At 37.2% G+C, this 20,400-nt stretch overlaps 1 protein-coding gene across 18 annotated transcripts in view; it reads right to left on the bottom strand.

Moving 5' to 3' along the window:
- phldb1b (pleckstrin homology-like domain, family B, member 1b) overlaps positions 1 to 20,400 on the bottom strand; it is a 71,138-nt gene that overhangs the window by 46,892 nt on the left and 3,846 nt on the right. For 12 of the 18 annotated variants that reach the window (XM_026282544.1, XM_026282545.1, XM_026282552.1 and 9 more), the window contains exons 2-4: positions 9,932 to 10,030; positions 7,410 to 7,533; positions 5,589 to 5,759 (exon numbers count right to left, since the gene is read on the bottom strand). In XM_026282544.1, coding sequence (XP_026138329.1) covers positions 5,589 to 5,759; positions 7,410 to 7,533; positions 9,932 to 10,030 — 394 coding nt within the window. Of the gene's footprint in view, positions 1 to 4,627; positions 5,040 to 5,588; positions 5,760 to 7,409; positions 7,534 to 9,931; positions 10,031 to 11,159; positions 11,288 to 15,986; positions 16,698 to 19,421; positions 19,808 to 20,400 lie in introns of those variants that run through there. The other 6 variants (XM_026282549.1, XM_026282551.1, XM_026282553.1 and 3 more) reach the window with 5 other exon arrangements.

The raw sequence follows: 20,400 nt of genomic DNA, 5'->3' as shown, positions 1-20,400 counted from the left end.
GATCTAAATTAACTATTTATTTTCCAAATACTTGTTGTCCTGGACTTATAGTGAATGATATCTTTATTATCATGCAGCCTTATGTCATATAAAGATCATTTTAAACAAATAAATCAATTTTCAATGGTTCAGATCAAGTCTTGCCCTATTTTATTGGCATTTTTATATATAAAATGGTACATTGGCCTATATTTGTGAATTAAAAAGTGAGTATTTATATTGGATATTTATTCAAGCATGCTAAAAATGTACTTAATCTACAAATTTGTTTATCATAATATATAAAGCATATATAAAGAAAACACCACGTATGTATACATTTACATTGTAATCTCATGCAAAATAAAATTTAAAAAATGTATAGATTTTTAAACCCTGTTCTACTTCGCTAATGCCACCATATCAGCCAATATGAGTGATTTAAAATAATAATAATAAAACAAAAATAAAAACATTAAAATCTTAATCCCTTTTACATAAAACAATGCAAACATAGCTCTTTTGCTATATTAAACTGCCAGAGCTTATCTGGCCAATCACCGTATTTATCCAAGGTAGGTAAAGGTCTCATGGAAACCTTTCCAGCCGGAGCAGATGTGTGATGAATGTGGAGTGCCAGATGCCCTTTTGTTCCAGGAAGAACATTTGATTACCCCTCAGGTTCTGACAAGGCCAGGTACGATTAGAGCACACAAAGAAAACTAAGATCCTCTGTAGCAAACTAAATCGTGTGCTTAAGCTGTATTCTCAAATAGACATGTTTTCTTTCATGTTGTTACTGAATAGAAGAATGAGGATTGTTAACTGATGGTTCCCGTTGTCATGAAAAGACTCTTCTTGGATTGTTCAAGTCTTGACATGCTCTGCTTGCACATTCAAAATGTGGCGATACAAAACAAGCAAATGAAGATACACAAAACACGTGTTAAACAGAGAGTTATGGTAGTGTTTTAATTAACAGACTTGTTTGTATGCCTGCTCATAAAATGTTTTATTTGAAATAACAGTATATTGAGGTCTGTGGTGTTAACCACATCAGCGAGACGTCCTGTTTTTTTTGTTTTTTTTTTGCCTTGCCGAAATCATATTTGAGTGTTTTTACAGACAATAACTGTGGCATCCGCTCAAACATTATTGACAAGCATCTATCTATCTATCGTTCTATCTATCATTCTATCTATCATTCTATAGCACAGGACAGGAGAGCCCTGCATTGTTTTAGTTGAGATTCACTGATCCACCATGTGGAAACCAGCCGAAAACAACAGTGTGCAGACCTCAAATGAGCTCCAGACCTCAGCTCAGACTGCAATTCGATCAATACACAGCAGGAAAAGACCTTAGCATCTTTACCCTTTAGAGCTAAAAGGGAACTATTTGAACCATCATTACCAGTCAGGGATATTTCAGCTGACTTTAATTATATCAGTTCAAGGTAAAGGTTTAAACCAGAAGTGGCTGAACACTATTGTAAGCTTTTATCATTGCATAATTTCACAGAAACGAGTAGTTCCTATTATACAGAGAGCAGTGGGATATCAAAAGTAATGTTTTTGTTTATGTGTGGCAGAAAGTATGTTTAGAAGTTAACTCTGAGGAAGAAAAATAGCTTGCAGTAAACGACCAACCTGCATTTTAGCACTTTTGGTGTCAGTAAAAAAAACATTCGATTTCCTCAGATTGGCCACTACAGCGCCACAGAGGTTGATGGATTTACCCACAATGCTAAGTAAAGAGTCTGGAAGTAGATTTATGAAGTGCAGCGATAGAGGGTAATCTAGCACATCAGACAACACTGAGGCACTGAGTTTGGAAATGTAATAGTGGGAAAATCCAAAGATAAACATGGACTGTGTTTATAGACAGCCCCTCTCTCTCTGCCAGTCATTATGGATCATCTAAACACAGATACTTTTGGTGGAAGTTAAGAAGTTATGAGTTCCTATTTACTTGCTGCCCGTTGCCACAGGTATGGATGTGCTATCATGGTGCTTTCAATCAAGTCCTTTTAACCCATTTATAAACAGAGGTACTATATATAGACAAACTTAATACAAACACTATGTTACTGTACTTAAATACAGTAGCATATCTATACCTTACTCAAGTATAAATATGTTGTTGACTTTTACATGAATACATAAACAAAAACTTTAGTTAAAAATTATGAACTGACAAAACTTAATTTAGTGTATTAAATATTCCTATTTCAACACCACTGCTGTGCATCTGCAGCCACTTTGTATTACCGCAGAAATATTGCTAAAACAAAGTATAAAGCATACCAATGACTAATTTTTAAATTTCTGTTGAAATAAGACATATTTGCCAGAATGGTGTGGCATGCTCTGAAGAGACAGAACCACTAAATAACCTCTCCTTGTCATAGATGTATACTCAGAAAAGCACGACTAAGAGCTATTTTGTGATCAGATGCATGAGGCCATTTGCAAGAAGACAGGCCTCACTGCTGAATGACAAAGAGTGGGGAGAGGCGCGTGAATCTGGACAGCACAGCAGGAGAGTGGCTGTTCCCCATGCACGGCCCGTCTCCCTGACATTAATCAGAGAGATTGATTCCCCAGCACTCTCAGATGAAGTGTTCCTCTACAACAACCATAACTGCACTCTGAGAAGACAAACTCTTTAAAGAAAGTGAGGTGTATCCATGCCAAAATCACCTGAGAAGTAATAAAGGACATAGCAGTGGAGCTTATTATTTATTTATTTATTATAATAAAGCTTTGCACTTTCTTTACTAAAGCTTATTATTCAATCACCTTATTTAGCTTTGTATATATATACACTGTATATACTGTATATATAGCATCTATCTTTACCGTTCAATGTTAAGTGTGTTTTATAAAATAGAAAAACACTCAGTAAAGAACATGACCCAATAAAGAACATGAGGCTTAATAAAAAGTACCAGCTTTCTAAAATCTTTTGATTCTCTTCATTTTCTAACACATGAAACCAGTACAAAAACAGATGACCTTTCTGTAGCACCATCCCAGTGGTGCATCACAGATACAGTGTGAAGAGTTCAAATTTCTTCTAAAAGAGACACCAGTGACGAAAATATCTTTGAGCAACCAGTTCTTCATCTTGACTTGTTATATCACAGGGATGAAAAGAGTTGCATATATAGTTTGGTCATTTTTGACAGATCTATTCACTCTGTTCACTCTCCAAAACCACAGAAAACTGAGAAGTAAAGATCTGCCTCACACATTTTCTGTAAAAATAATAGTGCTGGATCTGAGTCAAACCAATTGCATAAATTATTCCATTATAGTTTAGATCTCAGTATAGCTGGCAGGACATAGAATGTGGTGAGTCACGGGTCTCAAACCGTTCCAACAGAAAGCACAGTGATGTGAACAGTAGAAAGAAGACGTCAAGACAGAGATGCCAAAAAGAGCGCACAACGGTTGCCACGGTACTCAGTTTTACTGCGTCTGGAAAGGTCAAAAACCTAAGCAAACCAGTATTTCATTCTATCCCTTACCCAGTTCGACACATTCCTGAAAGCATGTGGCTCACAGCCATAAGTGATGCACCTTGTGTGTGCAGATGATAAAAAAAAAAATAATTATAATTATATCATGTGAAGGCTGTGAAAATGCATTGTAATGGATCATTCTGTATATGCAAAATGTGCACGCCTTGGACAAGACATGGGCAACCCTCTCTTGAGCAGATGGTTTTACATTTAGTTCAAACGTGAATCAAGCTATGGAGGTTAAGTGAACATAATGACAACATGATACTGAAAGTATCATAAGGGAAAATAAGGGAAAGTATCATAAGGGAAAAATAATAAGGGAAAATCCCCTTATCTTTCCCTGAACTCTTCCAGCAGGGTTGCCAATATACGTTGAGGACAAATAAAAGCGTGTGTGGATAGTCAGACTGAGCAAACAGAGTGTGGAGAATGAGGAAGAGCTGCATAGAAACAGCATTAGCAGCACTCTTGGGTCACATTGACCAGGAATAGAAGTGTAACTCTATACACAGACTCATGCCCCTGCCAACATGCAAGAGAAAACCTCCCTGCAAGATCTGCACTGGTTTATTGTGGGCTATGCACCCTGTGTATAGACATATTATGATGATATTTTATTTATGTCAGTGTATTTATACTTACCTTGCTGCTATAACTCTTGTTTAACTGGTTTGTTTTAGGATTTATTTAAGTCTCACATGGTCACTAAGTCTGCATTTTTGTTTGTTTTAAATTGCTGTAAAAGAGTAATATTATTACAATTTCAAATAGCTCTTTTCTATTTGAATATACTTTAATATTTTAATTATTCCTGTGATGCAAAGCTGACCCCCCCCCCATCTTCAGTGTCATGTGATCCTTTGAAAATCCTTTGAATATGCTGATTTGATAAAAAAATAAAAAAATAAATTATATATATATATTCAAAATAGTGTGCTGCTTAATTTTGTTGATAAAACCGTGAATGTACAAGATTTGTTGATGAATAGAAAGTTCAAAAGAAGAAGTATATTCTTTTAAATAGAAACTTTCTCAACAGTAAGCTTGTGTCTGTTGTTTTAAAATACCTTTTTCGAATATTCACACCAAAACAAATGTATTAGGTCCTCATACACTTACTTTTAAATCCAAACGGTCAACTTCCCACTCCATCTGTAGGCAACATCCTATCTCTCCCATTAAATGGGAAAGCACATGGTTTTATACTACAGCTGTAGCATGCAGAAACTGCCTTGCTTTGTCGTACTAAATCCTTTGTTCATAGAGTATCCATCAGTTATTCCGCATGCTTTAATGGATTTCTTTATCGTTAACTTGAAATAAGTGTCCACCGTGCGCAGTCGTAGTAAGGAGGCTCCCACAATAAACCATATATCTCCAGTCACAGAAATATAATCCTGTCCAGCGAATGGCAACCCAGAGGTGCTGTATTGTATCCGAGCACTTCTGAAGTCAGTGAACCCCTGCAAGCTCTCGTAGTGATGGGTGGTAAAGTTGAACAGCTGTCTCTGTCACTGGTGCAACTAATTTCCCTCTCAGATAAGGGATGGGGAAAGGAGGAGGTGTAATTGCTCACCCCTGAGTCAGAGCCTCCAATCTCTGCAGGTCGGGTGTGTGTGTGTGTGTGGGGGGGGTCTCTGTTCTGTTTCAGTTTTGCATTTAACATTCTTTCCACAGGTTCCTGCTCTTTTATGACTCTACACATAAGCTATAAGATAATAAAAGTCATGGGTTGGGCTAAATGAGGCTCTTAATCTGAACATCAAACTGAATATTTCAGAGCAAGCGTATCGAAACAATAGTGAAACACTAGAAGCTGGCACAATGACGATTACCCAAAACACACCCCTCCCCCCAACCTGTTTAGTCAAATTGTTCCCTCACACAAAAGACACAGAGGAGAGGCGGACTTTCTTTCGGTTTGGGTGCATTGATGCCCTTTCATAAGAGATTTTACACTTAAGTGTCACGTTTTTTAATACGGCTGATGCTGAAGAAAACAATGCCGGGAATTCTTGGCTGACGAAACTGAAGGATTGAACTTTTGTAAATGTATGAAAGGTGAAATGTGGTTGTTTACCTTGAGACAGGCGCACAGGTTTGGTGACCGGTAGCCCGTCCATGCTACACTGGTTTCCACAGGGGTGCAGCGTGATGAGTCCTGCCTGGTTTTCTATGAAGCAGTGCTGAGCAGCAATCCCTGGGCCCTGGATGTTGATGTCCATGGCTCCGTGACCCAGAGTGGTCTTTCCTAAAACAAACAACCCCCACAGGATGTTGATTTCAAAGATTGTTTGCTGTCAGACAACATGTCCTACGTTTCTGATTGCAAAGTCACTCAGGTGAAGTTAACAGTCAATGAAAACCAGGCATTTTTTTTTTTTTTACATTTATTTATGTTCAAAGGACGTTTTTGAAAGAATTCTCTTATGTTCACAGCAAGTTTGCATTTATTTGATCAAAAATACAGTAAAATCAGTTATGCTAATGAAATTGTAATGTCATTTAATTTCAGTGCAATTTTCAGCAGCCATTATTATTGTTCAGAAAATAAACATTTTCTCAGACACAGGTTCTCTGTTATGATATAGTTTTCGAAAGAAATGTATACCTTTTTTCTGCAAGGATGAATTAAATTGATTAACAGTGATTAAGAAATCTATGCTTGATACTTTTTATTTTTCAGGATTCTTTGTGAAATAAAAAGTTAAATGGAACAGCATTTATTTTAAATAGAAACATAATAAATATAACTTTAATGTAACTTCTGATCTATTTATTGCATAAGTATACTGATTAGTGCATTGCATAAGTAATTTAAAGTTGCTGACCCCAACAATCTTGCCCCAATAAATGTTTATTTTTATTATAATTTGTATTTTTCAGATAAAATGATTAGTGAAGTTTTTAGCTTGATATTAATACGAGATGTGATGTGTGATGAAAAGGTCATTTTAAAGCATAATTTCTAGTCAAGTTGTGATTCTGTCAAAAAGCAGCTTATTTATTTGTGTGTATTTTGGATATATAAATTAGCCATAGTAAGAAAACATTTTTTTTATTTTTATACTAGAGTCACTTTACATTAGATACAACTATATCATTTGATGATAGACGAAATTACTACATAAAATGTATAATAAAATAAAATAAAAATAATTGTATACAGTGTTGGCTGTTGTAAGAGGACAGATTGTAACATCAATAGAAACCATCTTTCAGTGTGTGATGCCTATAATGTTAAATTAAACTGAGCTAATTCGGTGATGTTGGCCTGCTTTTTGTCAGTGAGAACCACATTCCTCGCCCCGCTTCCCATCTGCCCCCGTCCACCCTCATCCGTTATCAGGCCTGAGATAAAAGCCTGTGACCTTAGAGGAATCACACAAGCTAGAATATCAGTTTATAATACTTATACACTAAACAGTGACTAATATAAATTAAATAAGCATTCAAAACCTCTTCTCCCGTGCCCTTTTCATAAGGTAATTAATTTCTCAGTGCCTTCATGATAATTCCATGTGTCTCTGAGGAATTCAGACAGATGGACACTGTTAAGAGAGACACTGGTATGAATGGCCGGTCAGTGTCAGAGAAAGTAGGTATGTTGAGATGAAGGTGGGTGGTTAATGAAATAAGGGGCTTCTCTAATTAAGAGAGGGTGTTTTTAAAGACCCCATGGTGCTTTATGCTCACCGAGTCGGGTTGCTGACTTTACAATCCCAGCACAGAGGTGACACAGGGGATTTGACCATCTGTGTATATTGGTATTATATAAATCCACTTTTTTTTTTTTTTACCAAAAATTTGGAACACCACAAACCTTTCAAAAAAGTCCACTGAAGTCTAAATATAATAATGCAATTCATATCAATATACAATCTTTTAATAATAATCTTACCTTCAGGCAGGGGTAAGATGGTGATGGCTGTACTGAGACGGCCACTTCCTAGACTGACCAAATGCGGGCGCTCTGCTTGGACCTTCAGGGCTTTCCCAGTCTCAATCAAATCCAGTGGAGTGCTCTAAAAAAAAAGAAAAGTATTCACACTAGCATGAAAAAGTACTTTGGCGTCACATGGTGACATACACCTACTGATTTTCTAATACTATATATTTGGATATACTACTCTTTTTGCATATTGTTTTTTTGCATAGTATATAGGGAAATAGGCATTTTTAGACACAGCAAGGATTTTAAAGATTTGATTTTCATTTAGTATTGACTTAAATTTCAGTGACACAAAGCTACTATGGCCTCAAAGGACATACTTTCTCTGGTCCCCATCCTTTTTTGCTGTATGGGAGAGAGCAGCATGAACGCTCTTCAAAACATCTGCTTTTATGATACACAGAAGAAAGAATGTCATACAGGTTTGGAATGACATGAGGGTGAACCTTTCAAGATGGCCTTCATATGACTTAAAATACCTTCACTTTGAACATTCTGTTGACAATAAGTAAAACTGCATTTTCAATACATGTCTAGTCTCACGTAGCCAGACCTTCAGACTGACAGAATGACAGTTTTTATTTTTGGGTGAACTATCATTTAAATCATTAACCAGTAAATCCCAAACATCTACCGTAGATAACGCAGAATATTATTAGGCCTCTAAGTTCAAAAAGGTTGAAAACCACTGCTTTAAACGTCTGTCTGATCTAAGAAGCAAAAGCCATTGTGCTGCTGAAATACATCATAAATATAGTGAGCCAACACATACGTCAGCTAAAATTGCCCGCAATGATTTAATATTTCATAACAAGAAGTTCCAAAGTAGTGATTCAAGCTGAGCTCTCTGCAGGCGCTGAGTGCTCATCTTATTCTCTTCAGCCCTAGTGAGAGAAGTGCCTTCAGTCACGTCTTGAGAGTAGACCTCTGTGGAAACTTAAAGACTCAGCATGGGGGCAGTTGTCATGGCAACAATGTGAAATGGTAATGACGGGGAGGGGAAAGCTGTACCCTGTAATTCCGACATCATCATAGAAATTAGCTGAATCCATCAGATTATTTTGCTATTAAATTCTGTTCAAGGCACAATCATGATATGCAGATGTGCACAGGATTCCATTTTGCCCAGGTTTATTGCAATAAAAGCATATTATTTTTAATCGTGCAGCTGCCTTCTAGATAATTGCTGTTCACCCACCTTCCCAAACATCCACTAAAGACATATTATCGCCTCAGGGCTGTGGTATACTGTTGGGTTTAGGATAAACTCAACTGCTGAAACAAGATTAGCAGGAGGCAATTCTTGTAATCGGTTAAAGCTTACCGGATGTGAGTGAGAGATGATCATTGTGTTTTATAAAGGAACCATCAACACATCTGCCATAGATTATCTACTACTACAGTGAGAAATCCACATAGATGTGGCAGCCGTGTTGAAGCAGAAGGTGATGATGGTAATGATGCCCCTGAGGGTGTGTTTCATACTTTGCCTGTCACCTCGTATCATGAACACTCATCCTTGACAGTCAGACAAAAGCTTGCGCACCGAAGCTGTCAGAACTGGATTTACCCTCTGACTGTCAGGCAAAGTGTAACAAAACTGTAATTAGGGGAAGAAAGAGAAAGTACCTTTCTACTTCTATGAGCTTCTACCTCTTTTTTGCTAATATTTTGCTTATTTAATAAAAAATATGAATAAAAAACAAGAAATAAAAGAAAGTGCTTGTAATACCAAGTTTCAAGCTTTGTTCAAATAAGTACAAGCTAGACAGGGAGATGCTAAAGAAAAGAGAGAGAAAATGAAAAATATATATATATATATATATAAAATATATATATATATTAGGATGAAGTCCTAAAAAATATTGTGATATAAAAAACCATTTAAAATGTTTTTTTATTTTTAATTATTATTATTTTAATATACTTTAAAATGATAAACCATTTATATATGTATTTATTTCAGGATTCTTTGGTGAATAAAATGTTACAAAGAACAGCATGTATTCAAATAAAAAATAATAATAAAAAAATATTCTGGCCCCAAACTTCTGAACGGTAGTGTATATTGTAATCAAAGATTTTAACGTTATAAATGCTTTATTGTCACTTTTGAAATTAGTAAGTTGTATATACATCTGTATATATATACACATAATGCACAAATCTGTAATAAGTCTTCAGTTCCAGATGTATACCACATTATTATTATTATTAGTAGTAGTAGTTATTCCCATGCCATATATGTGTACTGTATATGTATGTATCTACCAACAGTTCCTGAAAAACCACAGCAAATTTCCTGTGTGTTTTCACACACTTGGCAACTAAAAGCTCATTCTGATTCTGATCAATGTAATGCCCCCTTGCTTAATAAAAGCATTATTTATTATTTTCCTAATAAACACCCAAACAAACGACGCTATATACATAAAATGTTGTCACGTGTGGTAATTAAAGTTTGATCTTACCTGGAGCACTCGATGAGACTGATGTCTACTGGTAAGATTTTGGTTCAAACTATCCATGGCCAGCGTGTTTTCACTTACTCGCTCAGGGACATGAGAATCCTGCCAGAGAAAAGAAAACAGTGCTGAAACAACATAATAAATCTTATCAAATGAAGAAAGTTTATAACATCCACCAATGTCTTTTACTCAGTTTTCTTAAATAGGTTCTTTTTTATACAACAGCTCAAACCTTTCGCACTATTACTTTATTTGTGTTAAATGAGAAATGTTCAAACAGGTTTGGACCGACTTGAGGTGAGTAAACGAAAACAGTTTTTCATTTTGTGGCTGAACTGGCCATTTTTAGGGATTCTGTACATGCTTACATAAGTGAGTATATTCTCTTTAACTGGTGTCTCTTCTATTGTAGACGACAACTAAGCCGGTCAAGTGTCTTCAGTACATACAATAGTGCGAGTGGGAGAAATGCAGCCTCCGGCATTCCCCGTCTGCATCCTCAGCTGACTCACTGCCCCGATGAATAGAGTCTGCGCTCACACAAATGGCATTTGGAAACAGATAACACTGATTTACCCCGTCGGCCCAGCTTACACCAACTCTCACCGGTCGTGAGCTGCCTTTTCCTCTGACACACACAGACAGACCTTCCTGCCCTGACATTCCTGTGCTCTTGCTCAACGTGCCGTCTTGGAGTTCCACCACATCACAATGTAGACAATGACTCCGATGGCTAAGTTCGTACATTAACCTGTTAGCTAGTCACATACAGGATTGTGTCATGCACATGGTCACACTTTATTTTAAGGTCCAACTTTGCCTCAATAAACTCCTATTTGCTGCTTACTGATATTTAGTAGTTACTGAAACTGAAATGTTCTTTGGAGAACCAAATTTGTTTTGTAATGCTGTCTACAATGGATGTGACCACTGATCTATTACTGATCTATTGAGATTGGAGAAGAAGGCTGAAGAATTTAAACGTCACACAAACCTACGTTTTTAATACTTGAAACCGCTTCACCTGAACAAACTGTCCCATGCATCATTCAGAAACTTGATCTACAAAGTAGCCTAAATTGCCAGCACATTAAATTCTGTAGAGGTTTTAAAAATGTAACAACCAGTAGCATAAAGAGAGCATGCATCAAGAAAAAAAGAAGAAATAAGGAGATAAGCAACAACTGGCTTTCTTTTTAAAATGTGAAATAGGAAACACATACACATTTACCTTATTCCAGTTGTCCAAAAAGCACAACGCCTCCATTTCTAAGCATTAAATCTAGTTTATACTACTATATCAAAGTCCCTGATGTCTTACTAGGCTATCTTCTGCCTCTCTCCCTCTACATCTTCATTTAGAGGATACATGTTCCTATTCAAAACAGCACGGACCTGTCTGTACTTGCTGCTTTGAACTAAACCCCACATTCCTGCCTGTCGTCTACAGCCCTGATAACAGATGTTAGTGCTCTGGTCAATAAAAGGATGGAGCTTCATAAAAGAGAAAAGAAAGACGACGAATTACAGTGAAGAGAGGAAGTTTAACAAGTTGAAGCAAACACAAGAGGGTAATAATGGAAGTATATGTAGGTCATCTGGGAAATATACAAAGACTGACTATGAGAGGCAGACAGACAGAAGATCCGACAGATTGAGATTGGGTTTGATCACTCTCCAAAACTCTGTTATTGCCACATGCCTCTAAACTCATCAAAGCCGATTTGCACGATCGAAGAGGCAATGAGTACCATTTCCCTACTAGTGGCTTTATCTGGAATTTGATTCTGTTCCAAATTGCACACGCACACACATTATCAGACCCAACAATGTGAGGGACAGCACATTTTTCCAGCGTGCAGCATAAAGGCTGTTATTGTCTCTCTTCAGCATGCACGGATGGGAGAGACGCTCTCTGTGGATGCTGCACCCTGCCTGAAGAGTGCAATGGAAAAAGATGAAGAGATGCGGTCGAGTGAAGGCATGCAGTCTGGTTAGCTGTGAACTGATTCCAGACTGTAGCTCATCTGCAACTAAATGAAGAAACAAATCATGGGTTCAGAGCCAGGCCTCTAGAGATTATTTTGTGTATGTCTGTTTTTTTTCCAGTAAATGATTAAAACATCCTTGAAAAAACCTTGTTACCTTGAGTAGTTATATTATATTTGGTCACACTTTATTTTAGGGTCCAATTCTCACTATTAACTAACCATTAACTATGACTTTTGCCTCAATTAACTCCTTATTTGCTGCTTATTAATAGTTTATAAGGTAGTTGTTAAGTTTAGGGTATTGGGTAGGATTATAGCAACTACTTATTAGTGTGAATTGGACCCTATACTAAAGTGTTATTATATTATATTTAATTATATTATATTATAACAATTGGTAAAAATGTCAATATGATTCTTTTTTTTCTTCAGTTGATTGGTTATGTTGCCCAGTTAACATTTTAAAACAACCTTGAAATTAATTTACTTCCAAAAAAAAAAAAAATGCATTAGAACTCGCTTTATTTAGAAAATATTTCTGGAATTAAGTAATTATATTATATTATATTATATTATATTATATTATATTATATTATATTATATTATATTATATTATATTATATTATATTATATTATATTATATTACAGTTTATGTCTCAGTTATTATTATTCTTACACATCTTTATCAGATTTAAGCAATAAAATGCTGATAAAATAAAAAATATACCATAATAAAAATATACTATTTTTAAAAAGTTAGGGAAAAAAGTTTTTTCCAAGTAAAATTTCAGAGTAAAATTGTTTTAATAAGTATGGCAACACCTTTTTTTTTTCTTTCTTTTTTTTTCTCAGTAGAAGTGTTCTTTCAAACTTTTTTAGGCCCTGATGCTTGCTTTCATAACACTTAAGTGTCAAGTTTAGAAGAGATGTTGGATCATTCTGAAAGGCGGATGACACAACATTCAGCTCTTCAAAATGACAGCCCTGTGGGCTGGAACCAGGCCATGGATTAATGGTAGACACATCTCTGAATGGAAAGACATGGTGGTGGTTTCTATAACGTAGATGTTCCACCACATGTGATCCACTCTCTCATACATATTGCTGAGGTTCGTTTAAAGGATTTCCCTTCCAGATAATATTCTGTATGCTGAAGGAGAAGAACTTTGTAATTGGTTTATAAGAGAGTGAGGAAATGTGGTGAAGACGCTTGCAGCGAGTCCTGGCTGTTGAAAGGTAATAACAGCTTTCTAGTTCCTGCCTTGAGGCACAGTGGATTATTCATCAGTGGAATTTGAGCTAGGCTTGAAAGTACAGGGACAGAGAGAGAGAGAGAGAAAGGGGGAGATGATGAGCTTTTTCAATAGTATGGTGTCATCTGCAAGCTCCCTGCTCCGAGATCTCCACCTAGTGGTAAAGCTCTGCTCTAATACTGTACTTCTCAAAAATGTATCTCTTTTGATACAGGGACATGGAGAGATGGAGAAAACATTCCTGACTGCAACATAATAAAATATGGTGATATACATATTAATAATAATAATAATAATAATATATAAATAATAATTCACAAATCTTAAAATTATATTATATTATATTATATTATATTATATTATATTATATTATATTATATTATATTATATTATATTATATTATAAATTATTTTAACAACAAGCAAATGTCAAAAACTCATTTCCACAGCATGTTTAACAATAATGCCTAAGGCCTCTTCATATCCAAAGATCCCCAAACTTCAGAGGATGTTATTGAAGAAAACAACACACATGTTGAAGATCAGGCCGCATATGTGCTGCAGCGCACCAGACAGGAAATTGAGGGGCAGATAAGAAATCCTGCCATTTCTGTGAGTGTATGATTATGGCCATGGACAAACACAGTGATGGATGTGGCTGACTAAAATGCCTCTTCCATTTTCAGACCTGGCCTCAAAAATGCTGCGAAGCAGAGGAATGTGAAAACGAACTGGGCTCCCGAACGTGACTTAAAATAGCAATGAGTGGGTAGAAATTCTACCAGCAAGTGTAATTAAGACTCAAAAATTATGTAAAAGAGGTCTAAACATTGCAGGTGAATAAAAATAAGCAAACTTGACGAACTATTTATAGACCAAATTTTGTCTACAGACCTCTCTCATAAAATTCTAATCAGAACTTTGTTTTTAGAATAATCTTGCTTAGTAAAACACATACTTAGGACTGTGGGATGCATTTAAGTGCTGTTCTAAATCTCTGGTATGCTAGTTCTCCATCACACATTGTTTTGAGAATACCAGAGGCTTGGCTACAAGCTAATAACCCAGCGGACCACCTGCACAGTGAAGACACATGGGCAAAGGTCACCAGACACCATCAAAGGCCCTTGTGTGCATGCTCATATCAACGTCAGTGAAATATATAACCCTGAGATAAGAATCCAAGAGCAAGAAAGAGTGTATTGTTGCCAACCAGCCAGAGGAGGTGAGGTTATATAGTCCTACACTAAAGAAATTAGTTTGGAGAAAAGCCTATTTCTAGCAGGTCTAAGATGGTCATTAGCTAGCTGTTAACAAGTTGACCATTGACCACAGTCCAAAAACACATCTTGACCACTTAAGTTGGTCTAAGCTGCAGCTATCATGTTCCAAAACACTGGATTCGCAGCAGGGTTAATACTGACACAATACATGCCCTTTTAAAGGTATAATCATCTAAATATATAGAAGCGCCTCTAATCATAACAACGTCAATGATCATTTAGTCATCAACAATGTAAGTGGGCACTAGGGAGAGGTCCCTTAAACAGTAAAGAGGAAACATGACAGACAAACAGGATGGCAGGAGAGGAGTCCGCTGCTGATCGCTGAGTCTATATGTAGGCTTCCTATCGGACAGAGAGTTTCCTGTGGGCAAGGCGGTCAGAGCATGACACATCCCTCTCCATTTCTGCTCACAAAGGCAAAAAAAGAAATCAGATAAAGATAAAGACGCAAATAGGCCTACTTAATATAAAGCCATAACAGTCAAAGCTATGAAACTCTTGCAAGATTTAAAGTCACATTGCGAAAAAGTCACAGTGTGAGATATATGTCACAATTGTGAGATACGAAGTCAAAATGATTAGAAATAAAGCCTTTGTTGTGAGCAAAAAAAGTCATAATTGCAAGATAAAAGCAACTTTATCCATATGGGATTTATATAATTACATTATGAGATAAAACACTGCAATTCTATGACATAAAATCTAAATGAAGAGAAATAGCTCTAATTGTGAGATAAAGTCCCAGTTGTGATGTATAAAGTAAAATATGTATTATTATTTTTTAAAGTGAATAAAGTCAAAATTGCAGGGTTGAAAGCTAAAGTCACATTTTGATTTGTACTGGAAATGCCGTAATTATGAGATAAGAAGTCAAAATTAAGAGAAATAGTTGCAATATAAAGTCAAAACTGTGAATATAAAGTCAAAATAATAAGAAATAAAATCTCATTTGTAAGTAATAAAGTCACAACTGCAAAATTTAAAGCTACATTACTCTATAAAGTCGCATTAAGATATAACACAGCAATTCTGAGACGTGAATGCATGATTATTTTAGGCTTCCATATGTTGAAGAGTGTTTTTGTGAGCACGCTGACTTTCAGGCGCAAATAATGCATCATCAGACTAAGAATTTCCTGGCTCGAAGGCTACTATTGAGAGTGAGTCAGTCTTTCTCTGGTGCTTCACATTGAGGGGGCTGCACAGGGCAGGGGCTCAAGTGAACACAGTATTCCAACAGGCACTTGCTCAAATGTTCCGTTGACTTTGGCTGTTTGTTTCCTATAAAGACACTGGGCTCAACAGGCATTCCAGCGCAGCCGGCACAAAGAGCTCTTTTCACCGTGTTTAATCCCTGCAGAGGAGTGGCGAAGGGGCCTGGCTCTCCTCCACTGAGAAGGACCCAAACTCCAAATTCATAGACTCAAGTACCCACGCAGACCAAAAAGCATGCATAAAACGTGTTAAGGTGTATAGGTTCAGAGTTTAAGACTCACTTCTGTATTTTCATACTTAAAGAATTGCTTTACCTTTGCACAGATGTTGATTTTGATCACCTCACGGGATCATTGCACATGCTTGTATCCTCTAAACAGAAGCTCCAAAGCCATAGCAGCTCTTCCACATCTCTGGTGCTTGGTCCAAAGCTTGATGCCACCGAATCCAGTTCAAAAGCTTAGTTCTGTGCTTAAAAATCTTGGATGAGAAAGAGATTTACATGACTGCAACATGAGGGCAGACCTCACTGAGGTGCACCAGGCATTGGTAATGCCCTCAATGCCAGTGTGTGACCCTCAATGCCTTGGCAAACTCTTCATATCATCTCTTTAATCGCCATCCAAAAATGTGAGCAGCTCAAAGCCAAGAATTTCACCTCAGCTGGAGAGTGGCAGAAAGTGGCTCGCACGCAGGGTCTCAAAGCCTCAAGGCAGAAGGAGAACAACGTCAACACCTCCTTTCGCTGTGCTATTAAAAGCAGTTGTGATACAATGGGTGGCTGCCAAAGCAAGCGTCCCAGAATCACCCCTCTCCTCCTGACTCTGGTTCCTGACTCTCCACACTACTCAAGACATCAGATAAGCTGTGCAAGAAGTAGAACCTTGATGTCTACAAAACCCGATCGATGGTGAGTATTCCCAGAAAGCAACTGAAGAAGGGTAGGGAGTTAGAAATTGGGAGGAGGTGGATGTGAAGCAAAGGAAACAGCTTTGGAAATCTCTTGGTCTAATGGAAATATCGTCAACAACCTCCTTCCTCCGACCGTTCTTTTGTCTCAGACTGTCTGACTGTGTTTCATTAAAGGTTGGAATACACTACACAACTTGTGCTCAGATTTCGAGTTCAAATTTACAGTCTGGACAAATCAATGCTACTCTTCAGATTTGGGGCAGTGGAGTTTGATACATTTTACAGAATGTAGTTATGTAGTGTATCATGGACCTCATATTTTTCTCCCTCATATTTTTGCTTCAGACTATGAAGCTGTCAAGTCGAAGGATATCAAACATGTTTGGTATTTTAAGCCATTTTTAGAACACATATCATGCATTCAAATATAGGCTACCTACTTTCTATAGTGGGTGCAAAACAGTATCTGAAAACAATAGTAGGCCTCTGTCCCAATTATGGAAAGGTCACAGATCTATTATTATTTGGTATTTTTAAATCTGTTAAATGCTTAAGTGCATTCCACCTAAAAGTTATTTGCTACTTTTGCTATTATGTTGTAAAAGCATGAGGTAGATGGTGTGAAAAAAAAAAGGTTGACATCATCTCTTACCCAAAATACTCTGCTTTTCCACCTTATGACAACAGCTGGAGCCATTTTTACAAAGAATTTGACCTTGACATTACGCCAGTCCGATAACAAATCCAGTTCAATGAGAGCTCTTTTTAAATCCCAAATGAAATTCAGCACAGGGCTACTTAGTGCTGGAGTATAGTGGTGAATAATGATGCTCAGAAAAATGTGTTTAAGTGTCTGGAGGATATCTCAAATATAGAGAGGAACAGCCAGAGCAGGAGGAGGAGAAGATCAGCTTGGAAAGCCGGTCTTGTGAAGTGCAGATGTTCCCACGAGGCTACACACACACACATCCTTGTTATGTTTTTGGAAGAGAAACATTTGAAATTTACTTCCATGATTCCAGGAAGTTGTTGCCAAATAGTTGCTTGGGAGATCCACAAGATCTTGAGATTGTATGCGGGTGCTAGAATGTTCCAAGACCTTTTAGAACAGAGCTATGTAGTGTTTGCAAGAATGTTTGTAACCAAACGGTTGCTGGTAGCCATTGACTTCCATAGTATGGGAAGAAATTACAATGTAAGTCAATAGCTACGGTCAACTGTTTGGCTACAAACATTCTCCAAATGCCTTCTTTCATGTTCAACAGAAGAACTCAAAATGAGGGTGAGTATATGATGACAGAATATTCATTTTTGGGTGAACTATCCTTTAAAGTACAAGCAAATTAAGCGCTAACAGTAAGAATGAGAAACAGCTATTGTTATGCTTGCCTTAGCCAACACTGCTAATGAATGCGTCTGTATTCCAGTTCCAAACAAATCAATTCCAGCAATCACCACGTTCTGAAAGCTCCCAATGAAACCCATGCTCATTGGCAGGGCCTTTGTTGTTTCAGCCCATTCTCGTTTTTTTTTTTTTTGGAAACACAGATGACCTGGACAACAGAGGCTTGATTATCAAAACCAGTGGAGCATTTTTCTCACCACTGACCCTTCGAAGTTCTCCAAAGTGATCATGGAAAGGCCCCACATTCCCCCTCTGCCGGTTTCTCTGTACTCACTCAATAGACTGTTCTGTTTAGGGTGGGAGATCAGGAGGAGAGAGAGCTACTAACGTGGCAGTGTAGTGCCTCTGGTCTCTCTCTATCTGTCCTCTGCTAAGTAAACGAAAGGTGTGGAACAGGCCTTGTCACCTCCTTGTTTTTTTCACTATTTCTTTCGTGTCCCTGAGGCCAGTGGCTGTAGTCTGAGATTCTCACAATGTTGTCTATAATGTTGTGTCTTCAGCCCTGATAAAAACAAGGACGAAGCTCATTCCTGTTGTCTGCATTTGGCAGTGAGAAACTTTGAGAACCTCGTACCATATCTGCTGAGCAAAACATCATTCCGCAGAAACTGACTGTGTGATATATTTTTTTAGAAACAGCAATGCTTTCTAAAAATACCAGTCTATGTTTGGATCACAACTGATTTCACTGGACCGGATTTTTGGATCAGAATATCACAAATCCTGCCAAGAACATTTCCAGGTCATTTCACTTCAAAATGAATAATTAAATATTGTATACATAAAACGAAGACTATTTTTAAGATTTTTAAGCATTATGACATTACTTTCAGGACAATTATACCAGTTTCCACTGAAAATGTAATATCAGGACAAACAAAATGTTTTTCCTCAGTAGGCCTACTGTAATCCAAATGTATTTATAATTATACAATACCAGTACATAATTTAAATCAAGAATATTAACATATCAAGGCAGTATATGCTATATTGAATTCAGTATAATACATGTAAAGGTAATATAATGCATGAATGAGAATTTCATCAAATTCTCCTTTAAGAATAATGGAAATGACAAAAGATGACAAGTAAAACATCAGGATACAGAACAATGAATTTAAGGAGAATCGGCATAATTGCCACAAAAAATGTCATAATACAAATAAATAAATGAATAAAATGGTCAAAAATATTTATATTTCCCACATTATTAATAATAACAATAATATAATGATATGATATAATTAGAATTTCGATAACATATTCATCAGGATGCATAACAGTTTGAGGAGAATTTGCATAATTACCACAAACAAGCCATAATGCAAAAACTCCAACCTGCAATGTAATTGTATAGCTATCATCTAACAAGTAAACTTCAAGAAACAGTCTAAAAAGTGACGTTTTCTACAAGCCATACAGGAGACCTTACCTGTGCAAACTTTCTGGCAGCCTATGAAACAAAACGGTCTGTAAGCGAACACATGGCTCCTCATTCAGAAGACATTATGAAGATGGATAGAGTCTTGAGGACGGTAGCGAGATGTTGCGAGTTTCTTCCTGGCGCACTTATGAACCCAACCATCACAGACACAAAGCAGATTCTCCTGTCCAGCACGGGACAAAAGTCGTCTCTCTCTGTGACTGTCTCTCTCCCCCGCTCACTCGTTCTGCCTTCCTGTCCTGTCAACCACTCCTAGCCTGACACAACAAGGCACTCTTTCTTCCAGTCAAAGAACTCCTCGCTTGTTCACTAACCTTGCAGAGACCCCTGCTGCAGAAATAAGTCCATTTCAGGAAAGACTGAAACACACTTTTCTGAAGGTGCACAAACACCACTGGCTTCACACAGTACTGTTCCTCTCTTTGAGGGTTTCTTGGAAAGGAGCCAGAGCACTGGAGACTTGAGGTCAGTCCGGGTTTTGTCACTGTTTGTATAGTCCTGAGTCAGTCCTGACTCTTACTGGCACCACACCAAAGAAAAGCTGCTCTTCTAGGATCAGGTGCTTCTCTCCAATGAGAAACACAAGTCATCATCCGAACCACTGGCTGCTGTGTTTCTCACCGGTTTGCAGTTGTGACTGAGCTCAACTCTTTTCCCTTCTCTGTTTTGATTCTCACCATAATTCATCTCCTCGCTAACAGGAGGGGCACGTCGAGTGATTCGGAGAGGTCTGCTGGCTCTAAGCCAGCCAAAAAGAGCTTGATGTTTCATGATTAAGGAATGCTTTAGAAGAGCGTTGCTTTTCATCTCACTTGTTAATTTGTTACTTTAGATGAAGATTATGGAAATTATAATTTATGGGTTTTGAGATCTTATGTGAATTTACTCAGAACTTGTAAAGAGAGCTCCAAAATTACTCATTTAAATTCCATCTGATCTGCATCCCGCTAATTTCTCCCACAACAAC

Source organism: Carassius auratus, chromosome 15 (genome assembly GCF_003368295.1).
Source record: "Carassius auratus strain Wakin chromosome 15, ASM336829v1, whole genome shotgun sequence".
Taxonomy (NCBI): domain Eukaryota; kingdom Metazoa; phylum Chordata; class Actinopteri; order Cypriniformes; family Cyprinidae; genus Carassius; species Carassius auratus.
Note: the sequence above shows the minus strand (reverse complement) of the source record. Positions and strands in the feature narration are given on the sequence as shown.